The sequence below is a fragment of the Falco biarmicus genome, chromosome 9, assembly GCF_023638135.1.
Source record: "Falco biarmicus isolate bFalBia1 chromosome 9, bFalBia1.pri, whole genome shotgun sequence".
NCBI classification, from domain to species: Eukaryota; Metazoa; Chordata; class Aves; order Falconiformes; family Falconidae; genus Falco; species Falco biarmicus.
This window is the reverse complement of record NC_079296.1, coordinates 26783200-26798695: the sequence shown is the minus strand read 5'-3', so window position 1 is coordinate 26798695 and position 15496 is coordinate 26783200. Positions and strand designations below refer to the sequence as shown.

The window sequence follows — 15496 nt, the reverse complement described above, 5'->3', positions numbered from 1 at the left end:
ACAAGGGAGGATGTGTGCTGAGACTGAAATGGGAAGGGAGGCTGCATGAGGAAGGAAAGAAGGACGGTGGGGTCAGAGCCATGCAAGGCAGCACCTGTAGCCCTGCTAGGGAATACTCACCCGTCCCCACTACACCATCTCTTGTATGGGAGGTCTTCACCCCTCATCCCACCAAGGCCAGTTTGGGCTGAGCCATCAGCCACAGTTTCCTCTGGGAAGGACTGGAGTCAGGACCTAACTCCTGTGATCCCACTTGTTGGCAGGGGTGAGAAACAGGCTCCCAAAACGCAGGAGATGTTCAGCAACAGGACACCATCCCTCACTGCTCACCTCCCTTGGCAGCACCTGCAGCCACAAGCTCTCTCAGGAAACCCTTTCTGCCGTATGACCTTACAGGTGTGTCTGCCTGGCCCTGGGCTCTCCCTGCCACAGCTGCCGTGTGTTTCCTCAGGGGCTGGCACACACACGTGCACCCTGGGGTCCCAGTGCAGGCTCTGCGCTCCCTCACCCAACTGCTACAAGTCCTGCTTCTGCCCATGGTATGTGGTACAGCTCTGCTCAAGGCTGTATGTACCCCCAGATCCTCAAAGGACCAGGCCTGGAGGGAGACTGCATGAGAAATGTTGTGGGTCCACCGATAGATTCCTCTTGCCTCGCTCCCTGGAGAGGACACTCCACTCTGCATCCTACCTTCTGCCTCTGGACACAGTGGTATGAGCCACGGCCAAGGCAGGTTTCAAACCTGTCATAACAACTGATAAGGTTTCAACATTTGTTTCACTCCATCCTGAAATGAAAGCCAGATCTCTCCAAGCATTTCCGTGAGGACGGGGGGCAGTGGGGAGTGCCGTCTCCACAGATCCCTCACTTGCCTCTGCGAGTGGCCGTGTTGGTAGGCGGGATGCCCAGAACACACCTCTGTGGTTGTGGGGTCCCTCCAATGGCAGGAGAGCACAGCCTGGCAGTGGCAGAAACCCAACAGTGTTGCAAATGCATATAAAACTTCCCGGAGCTTAATCCTGGAAGGAGGGCAGTGCCCTGGGTACGGCCCAGCAGCTACTGCCATGCTCCACGCCTGTGTCACCAGGGGATGCAGTAGCCGGGACATGCATTTCAGCAGCATTCTCATGATGTGACATCTCCAGACCCTGTGAGCCCCTCCAGCACGTGCCACCTGCAGCAGGGCCAGACAAGCCAGGTATAGACCCTGCTGGGGGGCAGCCCTCCTCTGCCCAGCCCAGGCTCCCACTGGACCAGGACCCCAAATCCCAGCTGCCCCTCATTGCTCACCCCCATACCCCACAGGCCTGCAGAGACTTGGTGCCTTTTCTCTGCAGTTTTCAAAACAGCATTCTTCTGGTACATCATGGCTCCCAGGGACCTGCTGGCATTTGTCCTCTTGTCCTCGAGCCTGGCCTCAGAGGACCCTCTCTTCTCCCCCAGGCTCTCAGGGCTCTCCTGTGAAAACAGCCAGATCAGCTGTGGAGGCTTTTACCCCTGGAGATCGAGAGCTGTGCAGAGGCCTGGCCACAACTCAATGCACTTGTGCTCGCTTGCTCATGATGCCCCCGAGCAAGCCTCCTCCCCTTTTTCTTCCCCCCACCTCTGCCTCCTTTTTCCCCTTTGCCACTTTCCATGGGGAGATCTTGGGGTCAAGCCCTGCCTCTCAGCACATTTAGGGCCAATAAACCAGATAGCCCAGGTTTGGTCTTACTCCCACTGACCACCAGCATTGCAAACCAAGTGCTTTCTAGATGAAAGCCCAGAGAGGAAGAGTCTCACCAGACCTGACGTGCCCAAAAGCCAGGCATCAGCAACAGCAGGTATCAATAGCAAAACAAAGCAACTTTCCAAAAAATTCCTCTTGCTGAGACAGGAAAGCCCCTGGAAAACAGAGCTTTTCTCCATGTTTTCATCTATCCCCATCTTTGTACTCCTTCCCAACTGTAGTTAAAAACAGTATGTATTGATTGATATTTTTTAATCGCTGCTTTGTTATTTTTAGGCGGCTGCAGTCTAGGAAAGACAGACAGTTAACCGCAGCTCTCAGACCAGCGGGTTTACATTCTTTGCAGGCAACGACAAAACGAGTTCTCTCAAGCCTGGCTCCTTCCTCCTTAAAAACTGGAGCGGGGACTCCCCATCTATTTCTGCTCATTTTATTTTTGCTTCAGAAGCAGCAAGGCAAAAGGCAGCTGAGCTGAAGGTAAGTGCTGAATTTCCAGCCCCAAGGAAGCGCAAGGCAGGGGTTTGCAGCTCTCTGCAAAGGGGATCCGCACAGCTTCGGCGTGCTGGAGGCTGGCGTGTAATTTGGAGTTACACAGCTAAAAGCTGCCAGAGTCAGCCCTGTGCTTACCACAGCTAGCTGCAAAAAAAAACCAAAAAAGGAAGCCAGAAATTAATTTCTAGACTTGGAAAATCAAGATTTTTTCATTGCCTTCAGAAAAAAAAAAAATCTCTTTCAGTACACTTTTAAGTTTGATTTGAATAAGCGTATAGAATCTATTTTCAACTACCAAAACAACAAGGAGTTTCTTTCTATTTGGTGGAAGGGAATAGGGGCAAAGAACCTCTGTCCTAATCTTGGACAAGCACTGACACACCAGGAAAATTTCCTACTGTAACGAAGGCAAAAATAACGATAACAATAATTTAAAAAAAATAAATATCAAAGTCCTGGCTAGCTTCAGAAATAAAAGATATACAAAACCAGAGACAATTTGGTTTGACTGCAGCAGAAGCTTGTGATAATGTATAGCTTTGCATACTTTTCTTCTTCCCTTAATATTGTTTTTTTTAAAAAAAAATTTAAATCTAGTTTTTCTTCACAAATTAAGACCTTTTCATTTAGAAACTTTCCACCCAGGATATTTTGATAATTCCAAATCTTATTTCACAAATGTTTTTCAAGTAAGCGGCCGTCAAAGCTCACTGTTGCACAAAGAAATCAGTGTCACTCAGCCAGTCTGCTTCTGGCAGGGAGAAAAAAAAAAAGATTAATTCAAAAAGTTCCAGCTGTCCCAGAAGCCCAGACAGGGCTGGCTTTTTCCTGTAACCAAAACAGTTTTCAGCAAAGCCATTTCCAGTTTTTTCAGTAAATGGGCTTGTGTTTTGTACCCCATCTCGCCCACGGCAGTGAGGAGGGGGCTGCCCTCCGCGGCGCTGGGCTCCCGCTGGCGCCGTGCTGAGGCAGCAGCCCCAGGTTTAAGCTTCATTTTTGATGCGTTGGTTACTTAGGAGCACATCCAAAAATACTGATCTACAGCCTTGGTGAGGTAAGGAAAATGATCCTATATATGGGTGTTAGTGGGGTCGTAGCCTCCTTTTATTATCAATTATACAAACCATATTCAACGACACATATGCTCACCTAGGTCTTCCTCCAGCAAGTGCTGCATACAGGTGACTCTCGCAGATGCTGCTGCAGGAAAAATGGAATTAAGCACACAACGAACGCCCTGTAGATGAGATAACACAGCCCAAGAAAAGCTGCATGGGATCTTTACAAGTACTTACCAGAAATTGGGGCATGCAAGTACTGCAAGGGGCCAAATGGACTGGCCTGTGCCCAGGAAACAGGCAGGAGGCTCCAGCAAAGACCCTTCAGTCTTTCCGTGGGCCCATCCCTCTGCAGAGATAAACCAACTGATCTTCGTTTGGATGAGTCACGTGCTTAACTAATTGGCTAAATGGGGGCCAGACCTCTGGTTCCTCCTGCCCACATAGTTTGCTGAGCTGGGACCAAACCCAGACAACCGCAGCCTGTCCAGCTGGGCTTCGTCTATTCCAGCTCCACACAGATGTTCAATACTCCGCTTGCTTATGCAAAGATGGTGCTTTTTCTCCCCCCCAGATTTTGCCCTCAAATTCTCAGCACATCCATAGCCAACCCAACATGATCGATAGCTCTTGATCCCTGGTGGCAATAGAAGTGTGCAAGCCCACGGCACGCTCTGGCGATGCCCGTGTGCCCTTCGTGCCCGCTTTCCCGTGCCAGCCCATGTTCATTTTACTTTGGTCTATATTTCCTAAATACAGGCGAACAGTGGGAAAACATTTCTTCCTAAGTCACATTTCACATTTGGGATTTGCTACAATTTGAGATAGAGGGAAGGGGGAAATGACTTTCAAGGCATCTTAATTCAATTTTATTCCTGTTCCCAAATAGGTATAATACAAAAAATTAAATCAGCCTTCAACATGGTATGGATGGCCCCAGGATACGGCTGAGGTGATGTCAGTCTACAAAACATATCGTTATGTGTCATCATTTCATGTCATTGCTTACTGATTTAATTCCATCATATTTCAGGCAACTTTTATTGTCCAGATACAGATCATCATATTAATAACTGGAAGCACATATGCAGATATCAAGAACATCTCCTGCCACTAAGCCAATTTTTAAAATGAATCCAAGAGAAATATTTTAAGGTAAACCCCTTCTAGAAGCAAATCTTTCCAGGGACAAAAAAGACCAGAAGAGTATTTTTCTGGTTCCAATGTTACATTGTTATTATATTGTTGTTTATATCAATTTTTCTTTTTTTTTTCTTTCTGCCTTTTTTTTTTTTTAACAGGAAAGATTGATAAGAAAAGGAGGAAGCCAACAGTTTCAAGAACAAGGTGTAGCTAAATATTGTATCTAAACACATACCCTCGAATGTGCATTATCATACATTCAACTTCACCAGGGAACATTTTGGAGTATGAACTGAATAATGTGGATATTATAAAATAGCTGTCTTGGAATTAAATTTTACAATATTGATGTGTCATAATAATAAAACAGAAAACACTTTTAATATCAGCAGTGAGCTCTATCATCCTTTTTTATTATTATTTTGTGGTTGGTGCTTTTTCCTACGCAGAAACCTTGAAAACAAAAATATACACTGCAACAAACTGTAAACCATTAAAGATTTGTACACAGCAATACCTCCTGAAGGAGGAAGCCCTAACCCCAGCATTATCTTTGTAGCCAAAGTTGGGCACATATTAAGTAATTAGCTTAACCATCACCTAAAAAACTGACCGTAGTACAAAACAATTCAAACACAAGACATGTGGAAATGTATCTTGGAAAAAAATACAAGGTGTTTTATTTTAGCAGTTTTTGAGGGGTAATCAAGTGTCTTTTAAAGATGTCTCCAAAAGTGCATGTTCTCCGTGTTTACTTCTTTTCCTGTGTTTTATCTTTTTTTTTTTTCTTTTTCCATTTCTTGTCTCTATCGCTGCAAATATTTCTCTGTGTTCACTTATGCATTGGACTGCAGGATGGGAAAATCTTGCAGCAACATAAATATTCAGCCCAGTCCTGCAGTAATAGCTTTTGATCCCTGGCAGCGTTGCGGGTGATAGAGGTGTGCACAACCATGGTGTGTGCACAACCATCCTGCAGTAATCGATTTTGGATAAAGCAACCTATTCATACGCTCCCTTAACAAGCTCCCCAGCATGCTGCACCCAGAGAACCTGTCTTCCAGGAGCGCTATCAACCGCCAGGTATCAAAGGCTCGAGGAATATTGTCTCACACATCCCACAGGCAGCCTGGACCCCCTCAGGGGGTCCCTGTCAGGGGCTTGTGGCTGGCCACCCTCTTCAGCCCTCTCCTCCAACATCCTTTACCCAGTAATCCCCAGTGCTGGAAGGAAACGCCAGGCTGAAGTCAGCCCAGCTTCCCTGACCATAAGCCTGGGAGTGTCCCCCTAGGAAACCAACAGGAGTTTTCCCACCAGTTTGATTTTCCTCTGAGAAAGGCTTGCCTAGCCGGGGACAATGTCCTCAAGTAAGGCTGAGCGCGAACGAAAAACATGGTGCCTAGAATAATTCCCTGCAAGGTTATCTCTAAAATGTACTCTTGCTTATTTTTTTATATTCAGATTCCCCTTTCCATACAAACTTTCAGACATTAATATCTCTAGACATCCCCCCTCAGCCCAGACGAGACCCTGCTCCAATCTCTTATTCAAGAAATTATTTAACATGAGCTTAAGGCTGAGCCCCTGTGCAATTCCTCCTACCCTCAGTGAGCCCCCCAGAAGGGCTTCAATTAAAGCAGGTGATAAATGCACTGCTGGGTTGAACCCTAAAAATGTTTACAGGATCAGGTATTAAAATACAGAACATTACCCCTGGAGCTTCCAAAGCCAAGTGAACCTGAGCAAGTCAAATGGAAATGCTAAATCTATTTTCACTTTAAAAAAATAGCAGAGGCTTCAGAAGTAGTTGTGATATAGTCTCCTCTCGGGGAACTAATAGACAGGGAAGAGCAAGGCTTTAAATGATTTATTCAGTACCCTGGAGATTTTTTTTCTTTTTATTTTCCTTTTCGTTTCCACATAAATTACACAAGCACTTTATAAAATGAATACACATAAAACGCCTTATAAGTGCATAACTTAAAAAAACCAAATGAACGAATGCCTTTAAAAATCTCACTGAAAATAGGTTTTCTGATTGCTTGTTTGTACTTGCTGCTTTAAATTGGCAGTGCTGTTTTAGATTATAAGTAACTGAAAAATATATACTGTATATATATATCTATATATTCCTGGCATTTGCTATAAGAAGTGCTTTGTTTAATTGTGTCTCATTCCCTTGGTACAATTGAAGAATCAACTAAGTTAAACGGTTGAGAGTGAAATTGATTTTTTGCTGTCAGGAACTGCCTTCTAAAGGGAAACAGGTAAAATAAAACATTGGACAATATTTTGCAAATGATATGGAAATAATCCATGGAAAGAAACTGCATTACCCCCACAAACTGCCACCAAGGTCTTCTCATTATTAAAATACACGCTGATGGGCACGGAGTCTGTGGCAGCCGGGGACAGTTTGGGCTCTTCATACAATTGAGATATCATATTTACCATCCTCAGGAGTCTGTCAGATCCTTCTCTTATTCCCCCCTTGCAAGAAAAAATTAATGAAAAAGGGGAGGAGAGACGGCGAGGTGAGATCTGAAGGGTTCCCATCTGGCGCAAGCAGAAATTGCTGCTGTTTCCTCCATTTGTTGCATCCCCGAATGTCTCCTGCGCGGACAACCCAAGGAGGCTCACAGCAGGGATGTGATTTCCAGGGAGCCTCCTCCTTTTGTTTCAAGCCATCAATCCAAAGTATACATATATATATATGTATATATATATATAAACGCTTTATATATATACATATACGGATATATAAGGGTAACCCCAGGCTTTGCACTGCTGCCAGCATAATCCAAAGGAAGTTTTCTCTCCCTGAGCTGGGCAAACGCTGGCAGCCGTGTCTGTCAGGGCTGGGCTTTTGTCTGGCAGCACGTCAGCAACTTCATGGTCGGCGCTGGAGACTTTCAAGAGAACAAAAGGGTTGGGGGGAGGCGAGACACCACCGCTGCTCCAGCAACCCCACAGGCAGGGAGAGTTTTTGGGGTGGTTTCCCTTCCATTCAGTCCTCGTGGAGGGTTTCCCCAGCTGGACGTGTGGGATGCACATGTGGCTGGAGGACCATTGGGTGCCAGCCTTCCCCGGGGAGAAACAGGGATGTCTCGTGGCCCGCCGGGGACAGCCCCACCGGCAGAAGGTGCACGTGCCGCCGGCGGGTGCCAGCCTTATTCGCAAGCAGAGGCGACGGTGGTGACACTGGTGATCTTGGTGGAGTCGTCAGACCAAGGCTGGAGGTTCTGGAGGGCGAAGAGAGAGGAGTTGTGGACGCAGATGGGGTCGGCTTGGATGGGCTGGTTGATGGTTTTTTGGAAGGCCTCCTGCTGCAGCTGCATGAGGATGCGGTTCGCTTGCTGCCGCTCAGCCTCCCGCTCCTCTGCTGTCTGCCTCCTAGGAGAGAGGGAGCGGTTAGGGGGGCTGGGGGGGGGCAAAGGAGGGGTATCTCTGGAGAGAATAGGTTGTGCTGGGTGCTCAGGGCTGGGGCAGTGTAGGAGAGGGTGCTAGCCACAATGTGGTTCCACATCCCCTGCACAAAGTGCCAATAAATCCCATATACTGAGGCTGTCTATCTTACTGGCCCCAGCAAAAATTGCTCCGATCAAGGAGAGCCAGGAGCAGTCTGTGGGGAAAATCTAAGCAGAGCCAAAACACCCAAAGAGGCACACAACAGGGCTGCAAAAGGTGCAATCCCCTGCAAACGTGCTCTGTGACCAGCAGCTACAGCCAAGTGCACAATGTCCCAGCGAGGAACACAGGGCAGGAGCGAGGTGAGACTTCACTGACTGGCAGTGCCACGTGGCTGGGAGGTGGGCAACAACATCCTGGGCACCCCCTTCCCAGCACCCAGGTCTGCCATCTCCTCTGCTGGGCTGTGGCAGTCAGCTGCCAAGAGGCTGCATGAAGGCAACAACATACCCATGGCAGGCGGGACAAAAATCAGCAAAACATCAGCTAAACACTAAAACCACATTTTTAGCAGTGAGAAGAATCAAAGCTCAGAATAAACCGTCCGGGCAGGGTGAAGGAGGATATTTTGAAGAACAGGTTGGACATACACTTGTCTGGAATGGCACTAGCAGAGCTGATCCTGCCAAGGGGGGGGAACTAGGGAGCCTGCAGGCACCCTTTCCAGCGCTGGTAGGGTCTCAGCTCTGGGCTGCCTGGGAGGAGGGGATGGGATAGGTAGAAATGGCCTGAATATAAATCCACAATGAAAATCCCACACACCCCTTGCTTGGATGGTGGGTCACTCTAGGGGCTGCAGCCTGCAGTCACCTCTGCTTTTACTGGTGAACATCACCTGGCACCTCCAGTGACACTGCTGGGAAAACCTGGGAGCAGCTCACAGTGCCAGTTCCAGGATGACTGCCAAAGCACACCCTCCCTCCCTTACACCCCCAGGCCCGGCTGACACTCCCCCAGCAGCTTCAGTGGATCAGTGACAGGGGAAACAGCAGCTTTTTAATGTAGCAACTTGGGGGTGTGGGATGTCTCATCTTCTTGGGCTGTGGGGATTGGAAGTGGCAGCTCCAAGCTCCACAATGACATCTCAGAGCCCAGGGCAGAGGGACCCTGGCTCCCCACCGGGAAGCGGACAAGGGCTGGATGGGTGATGGGCCTCCAGGGCACCCGAGGGCTGGATGGGTGATGGGCCTCCAGGGCACCCGACCCTCCAGGCGTGCAGCCAGGGTTCCCGCCTGTCCTGGGCAGGTAGCTCGGGGCTCAGTCCCTGCTCTAATCACTGTGTCAACACTTCACGTCAGACATCCCGGGAAGAGGGGTGTCGGAGCAGCACCCGCCCTCCCCACGCAGCCGGGAGCGGCTCCCTCTCTGCCTCGATGAATATTTAATGACTCCCTGCACAATGAAGAGATGCTCCAGGAGGAGGGAGGGAGCCCCACATCCAGGGCAGTCAGGAGCGCAATGGCTGTGATCACCCGGCTCCCAAATATCTTCCTGCTCCAGCCAGCTGGCACCTTCATGCATTCATGCCTGGCTGGGATTTGCAGGTTCAAATCTGCCTGGAAGGAACTGAACCTTGATGCCCATGTCCCAAGCAAGAGCCCAGATTTGGGGAGGGGATCATACAGCCACCTCACTCCAGCAGCAACACTCAGGCAAGGGGCAGAGGCAAGACTGTCCCCGTGCTAGCCTGCATTTATTTAAGCAGTTAAATCCATCAGAGGGCTTAAAGCAACACTCCTTCTCTCAGATACTCCCTGCTGCCTAGTTCAGACTGTGCCTGCAAGCAGCTCCTTCCAGCACCCAGTGCTCCAGGGTGCTCAGAGCCCACCAGCCTGTGCAGGGGCCCAGGGCGGTGAGCTGGGCGTGCTGTCAGCCAGGGGCACCCACCTCTCCATCGCAACACCCAGCAGGCAGGGATGCAAACAAGCCGAGCTTACAAGTTTGTCTCTCCGGCTCAAGCCAGTGGGGATTCTCCCATGCCTAATACTACGACTGAGGTCAGGCTGCAGCCTTTCCCTTCGGCAGAATCAGGATTTTGTTTCTCTTTACCCAGCTATTTTTTACGAAACATATGAATAGGTTTGTATCCTCTGCCAAAGGGGGTTGAACTTAGCCAACAGACGCAAGGAGTACTGACAGATGGATTTGCCTCACTTCCTTAGGAAACCAGGTTAGAAGACATAGCTGACCCCGTTGTGCAGGCCAGGGCAGGACTGTTCCTCCTGCAGGACTCTGCTCCTGGCCAACAGAGATCAATCCAGCTAGAGACTTCCTGGCGCTTGGGGAGCTGCTCTACCATGGGCTTTTTAGGGAAGGGCATGCTGAGGGTGGCGATTGACCCACACCCTTGGTTTCAAGTTCCTTGTCCCCCATTTCTTACCCAACCCCAGCATCTCCAGGCAACCACTGTCCCATTCACCCTCGGGAAGACTCTGGGGAAGCCCGTGTCCCCTTGCCTTGAAGCTCCTGCCTGCCTGTGCACCCTTTCCCCTGACCTGCCAGCGGAGCTGCCCCTTGCCCAGCTCCCCCCCGGCCCCTCGAAGGGCGCCTGCCCCCAGCCCGGGGCAGGGCAGGGGATGTTCCCTGGACCGGGGAGCCTCCCCCGGGGACACCCCGGCAAGCTGCAGCCTGGGAAGGGCAGGGTCACGGTGTCGGAGCCTGCCAGGCTCCGTGTGAGCCCGGCCTCCTCTTCCTCTCCTGCCCGGCTCTACCGACACGCCCGGCAGGAGAACACAAAGCCGGCACTTTGGCAAAGCGGTGCCGAAGGCCCGCGGGGGTGGAAATCTTGGCGTTACGCGGAGCCCGACATCCCGGCAGCCCGGGCGCGGGATCCGGCCCCAGTCGCACTCCCACGCCGCGGTGCGGCCCTGCCCCGGCGCCGGAGGGTCCCGCTGCCCCCCGGCCGCCACCCTCCGCACCCCGAGCGCCAGCCCCCCTGGGGCCCGCAGCCGCCCCGGAGGCCCCGACGGGCCGGGCCGGGGGCTCCCGCACGCTGCCGCCGGGGAATGAGGCGCTGGAGCTGTTGCACCCACCAGTGACAACGACTGCACACACCACACATCAGCCCCGCGCACACAGCACACACAGACCACAGTGCACATGTGTATGCACACACGCATTCATGCACACCTGCTTGCACGCAGACCCGATGCGCTCACCCCGCATACACATGGAATGCACACTGCTGCACGCACAGTGCACACACATCCGTATGCAGCTGTCGCAGTTTGCATGCACACCCCCATGCACACTCAGGCACAAGCACCCACGCATACACCCCCCTGCGCACATGGCCTTCACACAAAGGCATTCACACACACTGTGCAGAGTTACACATGCATGCCCTGCTTGCACAGGCATATGCAGGTGTATGCACACTCATACAGACCGCATGCATGCACACGCACGGGCATGTGCACACACGGCCTACACACACCACACGCATATTTGTATCCACAGCCACTGCACGCACACACACTGCTCTGTGTGCACACACGCATTTGCACGCATGTGTGCACACACATTCACATTCACACACACGTGTGGCTCACCCATATGTGCACTCACAGGGCACACACCCCCACACGCAGCCACCAATGCCCCTGGCAGAGCCGGTGGCTGCCAGGCCTGCTGCCCCAGCACCTGCCCCCCGGGTCCGCCGAGCCCCCCAGTCCCTCACCTCCATTTGGTGCGCCGGTTCTGGAACCAGGTCTTCACCTGGGCGTCCGTCATCTTGAGGGCCTTGGCCAGGGCAGCGCGCTCAGCCGAGGCCAGGTACTTCTGCCGGTGGAAGCGCTTCTCCAGCTCGCAGATCTGCAGTCGGGTGAAGGAGGTGCGCGGCTTCTTCTTCTTGGGGGGCGTGCGGTTCTGGTAGGGGTGACCTATACGGCGTGTTACAGTGAAGGGTGAGAGGGCCACTGGGGGGGACACGGGAGGAGGGGGGATGAGAGGCAAAGAAGCAAGCAGCAACACATCAGCAGAGGGGCTCCGGCTCCCGGGCGATGGGCTTGGGGACCCCCCCGCGGCCAAGCCGCCGCTTCCCCGCCGGCACCCGCGCACGGGCTGCAAAAACGCGGCGGCGGCGGCTCCTTCCCCGGGCGCTGCAGCCCCACGCCGGCCCCGCTCGCCTTTGGCAGCGGGGAAGGCGGCCACTGGCCCGGCGAGGTGCCCGGCGGCGGGGCCAGCAGCTGCAGCCGGTCCTGGCGCCGGGACTCCGTTTAATTTCGTTCGGGCGCGGCGGTAACCCCGCTGTCCTCGGCCCCGGCGTTTCGTAGGCGGGAAATAACTTCCCGGGCTGGAAACAGGAGCTGCGATTCGTTGTGTGTTTGGTTTTTTTTTTTAATATTTTGGGGTTTTCTTTCCCCTACCCATGAAAAAGTAATTGGGGAAAACTCCTGGCCAGGCCAGGAAAGGGGTAAGTGAAACTCAGCCCGGTGCCTGCCAGGAGAACGGCCCGTTTGCCCGCCCGCCGCCGTGCCCGAGCCCAGCGCCACCGGGTCCAAATTAAACGTGAACTTCCAAAAATCGGGCCTCGGCTTCTGCCCCCGGGAAGAGGAGCTGGTGCGGGCGCTGCTGGAGCGGGGCTGATTTTTTTCCCCGTCTCCATTTCGTTGCTTTTCTTGTTACTGTTTTTATTTTCGTTGTTCGAGTTTTTGCTTTGTTAGCGCCGAAAGACGAGCCCAGATACACCTGGAAACGGCGGCGGGTCCAGGAAGAAGCTCCAGCCCGAGCCCGGCTCTGCTGGGGGCTGCAAAATGTCCCTTTTTTTGGGGGGGAAGGCTGAAACGAAACCCGCAGCCGGGGAAAACCATTCCGGTTACGGTGCGCACGGGAAAGCGGCCAGCAACGGGCCGGCCTTCCCGGGCGAGCTCGGGCCGAGGCCGCCGGGCTCCCCTCCCGCCGGTCCGGGCTGTGCCCCCGAAATAACCCGCTGTTCGGAAGGAAACTTTCCCCGGCTGCTGGATCCAGCGGCGGGGAGCGGGCAGCGGAGCCCAGGGCTTGCGGGAGGTGTGTGGAGTTTGCCATCCCGCTTCCTGCCTGCCCGCCTTTCCCAAGCCTGATCCCGGGGTGGGGGGGAAGAAAAAAAAGAAAACACCACTACAAGAAAAACCCACAAAACCCCCCCAAAAAGCCAAACCAACAACAAGAAAGCCCCCGGAAACCAAAACAAAAAAAACCCCAAACCAATAGACTTAGGGGGGACTGAATGCGCCTGATTTTCCACCCCTTCTTGCTTCTGGCCTCCTCCAAGATCGACTTCCCAGGGCGATCCGGGCCGCTTTCTCCACCCGAGGCCGGATCCTGCTTTCCCCGGCGGGCGCCGGCTGCCGCGCCAAGGCCGAGCGGCGGGGAATGGAGCGGGGCAGCAGGAGAAGGGAGGGAAGGGGGGTCCCGGTGGCCCGACTCACCTGTGAATCTGTCTTTTGTGTACCGCCTGTTGCTCTCCATCCAGGGAAAGGTGAGCCCCGTGAGACTGTTCATGCCGTTCACCGCCGGCACGGCGGCGGAGAGGGGCTGGTGCACGCCGCCGGCCACCGGGCGATGGGCCGGGACGCGGATCACCCCCCCGGCCGAGCTCAAGGTGTTGCCGTTCATGCTCACCGCCATGTTCACGTTGTAGGAGCCGGGCAGGCCGCCCATGCTGCAGGAGGTGCCGGTGTAGGCGCCGGCCGCGCCGCCGCTCGCCCCGTAGCCACCCGTGACCGTATTGTAGGCGCTGCCCACGATGCAGCCCAGCCCGTAATCCGCCGAGTCCTGCAGCCGCGGGTGCGACACCATGCAGCTGCCCGGCTCCGACGTGTTGAGGATCTGGTCGATGCCGAAGCTGATGGGCTCGGCTTGGCCTTGGTGCAGGTGGTGAGCACCGAGGTGCTCCATGCCGCCGCCAGGGAGCCGCCGCCCGGCCCCGGCAGGGGAGCCGCGCACAACGCCCCGGGGCACCGGGGCCGGACCCGCTCTCCGGGCAGGGCAGCAGAGCCCCGCACCGCCCCGCAGCACGGCAGCGGCACGCAACGGGGCCGCGCACAGCCGGGACGCGCCGGCTACGAGCTGAGTCCCATGGCACGGCAGCCGCGCAGCCCGGGACACGCCAGCAGAGCCGCGCACAGCCGGGACGCGGCAGCTACGCGCTCAGCCCCAGGACCCAACACCAGAGCCATGCACAGCCCTGGCACAGGAGCTGAGCCACCCCGCAGCCCAGCGCACCCCAGCCGTGCCCGGCCGAGGCACAGGAGCTGCACAGCGGGGACAGCCGCGCCACGCACACCCACCGCACCCAACAGCCTCCAGCAGCACAGCCGCAACACCCGCGCACGCTGGTCCCGCTCCGGTGAGACCCAGCGCTCCCACGCCACCGAGACACAACGGCCCCAAGGCAGGAGCCGCTCACCCGAGACACACACACAGACACATACACACACACACACAGGTGCCCCGGGGACCCCTTGCCGCCGCGGGCGGTGGGAGCCGAGAGCCCCGCGGAGCGGCGCGGAGCGCGGCGGAGTGCGAGTGCGAGCGCCCCGCCGCCCCGCTTGCCCATCAATCACGCTACCCAAGGCCTGCTGCTCCCAGGCCCTCACTCTCCATTGGCTGGATGCTGAAAGGAGCCGAGTGAATGACAGCAGAGAAGAGCACACGAAAAAAGGAGTTTTTTCTTCCCCAGCTCCCCCTCGCCACCCCCCCCACCCAAAAAAAGAAATCACCACCCGGCTCGGCCTTATAAAGGCAGCGCTGGGTGCGCGCCGCGCTCTGGGGCGGGTGAAGGAGCAGCAGGTACCCGGCAATGGAGGGGGACGTTTTGTCCCGGAGTTTGTGGCCTTGGGCTGCTGGGCAGGGGGGGTTCTGGCTGCCAGTCCCGGTGGGGAGGTCGGGCCCTGGGCCATTGATCAGATGGTCCCGTGGGATCGCCTCCTGGAGAGGTCCTAGACCAGCCGTGCCCCCTTTCCCGGGGGGGTGTTCTCCATTTCAAAAGTTAGCACCGCTCGGTCAGGAGGGCCGTGGAGGGGTTATCATGGGAGGAAGCGACGAGTGCCTGGGGCACACCTCCCCCCCGGAGAACCGGGGCTCCTTCCCGCTGGACGAGGCCCGGCCCCAGCTGTTCCCCCCGGGGCAGCGGCGCGCACCGCGGCGGGGCGAGGGCTGAACGGGCACCGGCTGCTGGCGCCCGCACCCCCACCCCCGCCCGCGACTGCCTGCGGGGATATCAATGTTTTCGTTATAAAGAAATAAATAATCATTTAAAAAATTGCAAGTCGCTGCCGTAATCCGATGCAAAACTTGTTTTGGCCCTGGCCCGTCGGTGCTGCGGCTCCGTGCAGCTGGGTGGGGGGCAAAGCCGCCGGTGCAGCCGGGGCATGGCCGGCTCCTGCCCCCTCACTGCTTCCGACTGGCTCTGCCACCGTGGCTCCATGCTCCCGGCACCGGCGTTGAGGGTTTCCCGGCTGGTTTGTGCTCTGCCAGCACCGGGCAGCCCGCTCCATCCTCCTCACTCCGGGCTGGGGCCGGCCCGACAGGCCCCCTCCTCCCTGGCTAGGCCAAACACCCCCCTCTATGTCTTCAGTGTGCCAGTGGTTTAGTGCCCACGGGGGGGACCATGGGGGTCCCGCAA

The 15496-nt window shown here is 54.9% G+C and overlaps 1 protein-coding gene and 2 long non-coding RNA genes across 6 annotated transcripts; 1 reads left to right on the top strand and 2 right to left on the bottom strand.

Annotated features, from left to right (window-relative positions):
• Positions 1-1042: 1042 nt before the first annotated feature.
• On the bottom strand, positions 1043-4156 carry LOC130155328 (uncharacterized). Its single transcript, XR_008824017.1, has 4 exons — positions 3517-4156; positions 3371-3421; positions 1299-1458; positions 1043-1174 (listed from the first exon to the last, which is right to left on the bottom strand). It is a non-coding gene; the product is annotated as an uncharacterized LOC130155328 (long non-coding RNA).
• Positions 1454-6383, top strand: LOC130155327 (uncharacterized). Of its 3 annotated transcripts, none has more exons than XR_008824014.1 (3): positions 1454-2206; positions 4313-4434; positions 4581-6383. It is a non-coding gene; the product is annotated as an uncharacterized LOC130155327 (long non-coding RNA). The 3 variants fall into 3 exon arrangements; XR_008824015.1 differs by having other exon boundaries at positions 4169-4434; XR_008824016.1 differs by lacking the exon at positions 1454-2206 and adding an exon at positions 2357-3275 and having other exon boundaries at positions 4169-4434.
• TLX1 (T cell leukemia homeobox 1) lies at positions 6307-14526 on the bottom strand. 2 transcript variants are annotated; one of them, XM_056352463.1, is made up of 3 exons: positions 13299-14526; positions 11570-11807; positions 6307-7815 (listed from the first exon to the last, which is right to left on the bottom strand). In XM_056352463.1, the coding sequence occupies exons 1-3, from the start codon at positions 13765-13767 to the stop codon at positions 7593-7595; spliced, it is 930 nt and encodes a 309-aa protein (XP_056208438.1). In that variant the 5' UTR covers positions 13768-14526; the 3' UTR covers positions 6307-7592. The 2 variants fall into 2 exon arrangements, with proteins under 2 accessions (XP_056208438.1, XP_056208439.1); XM_056352464.1 differs by having other exon boundaries at positions 11570-11771; positions 13299-14523.
• Between the last annotated feature and the right edge of the window lie 970 nt (positions 14527-15496).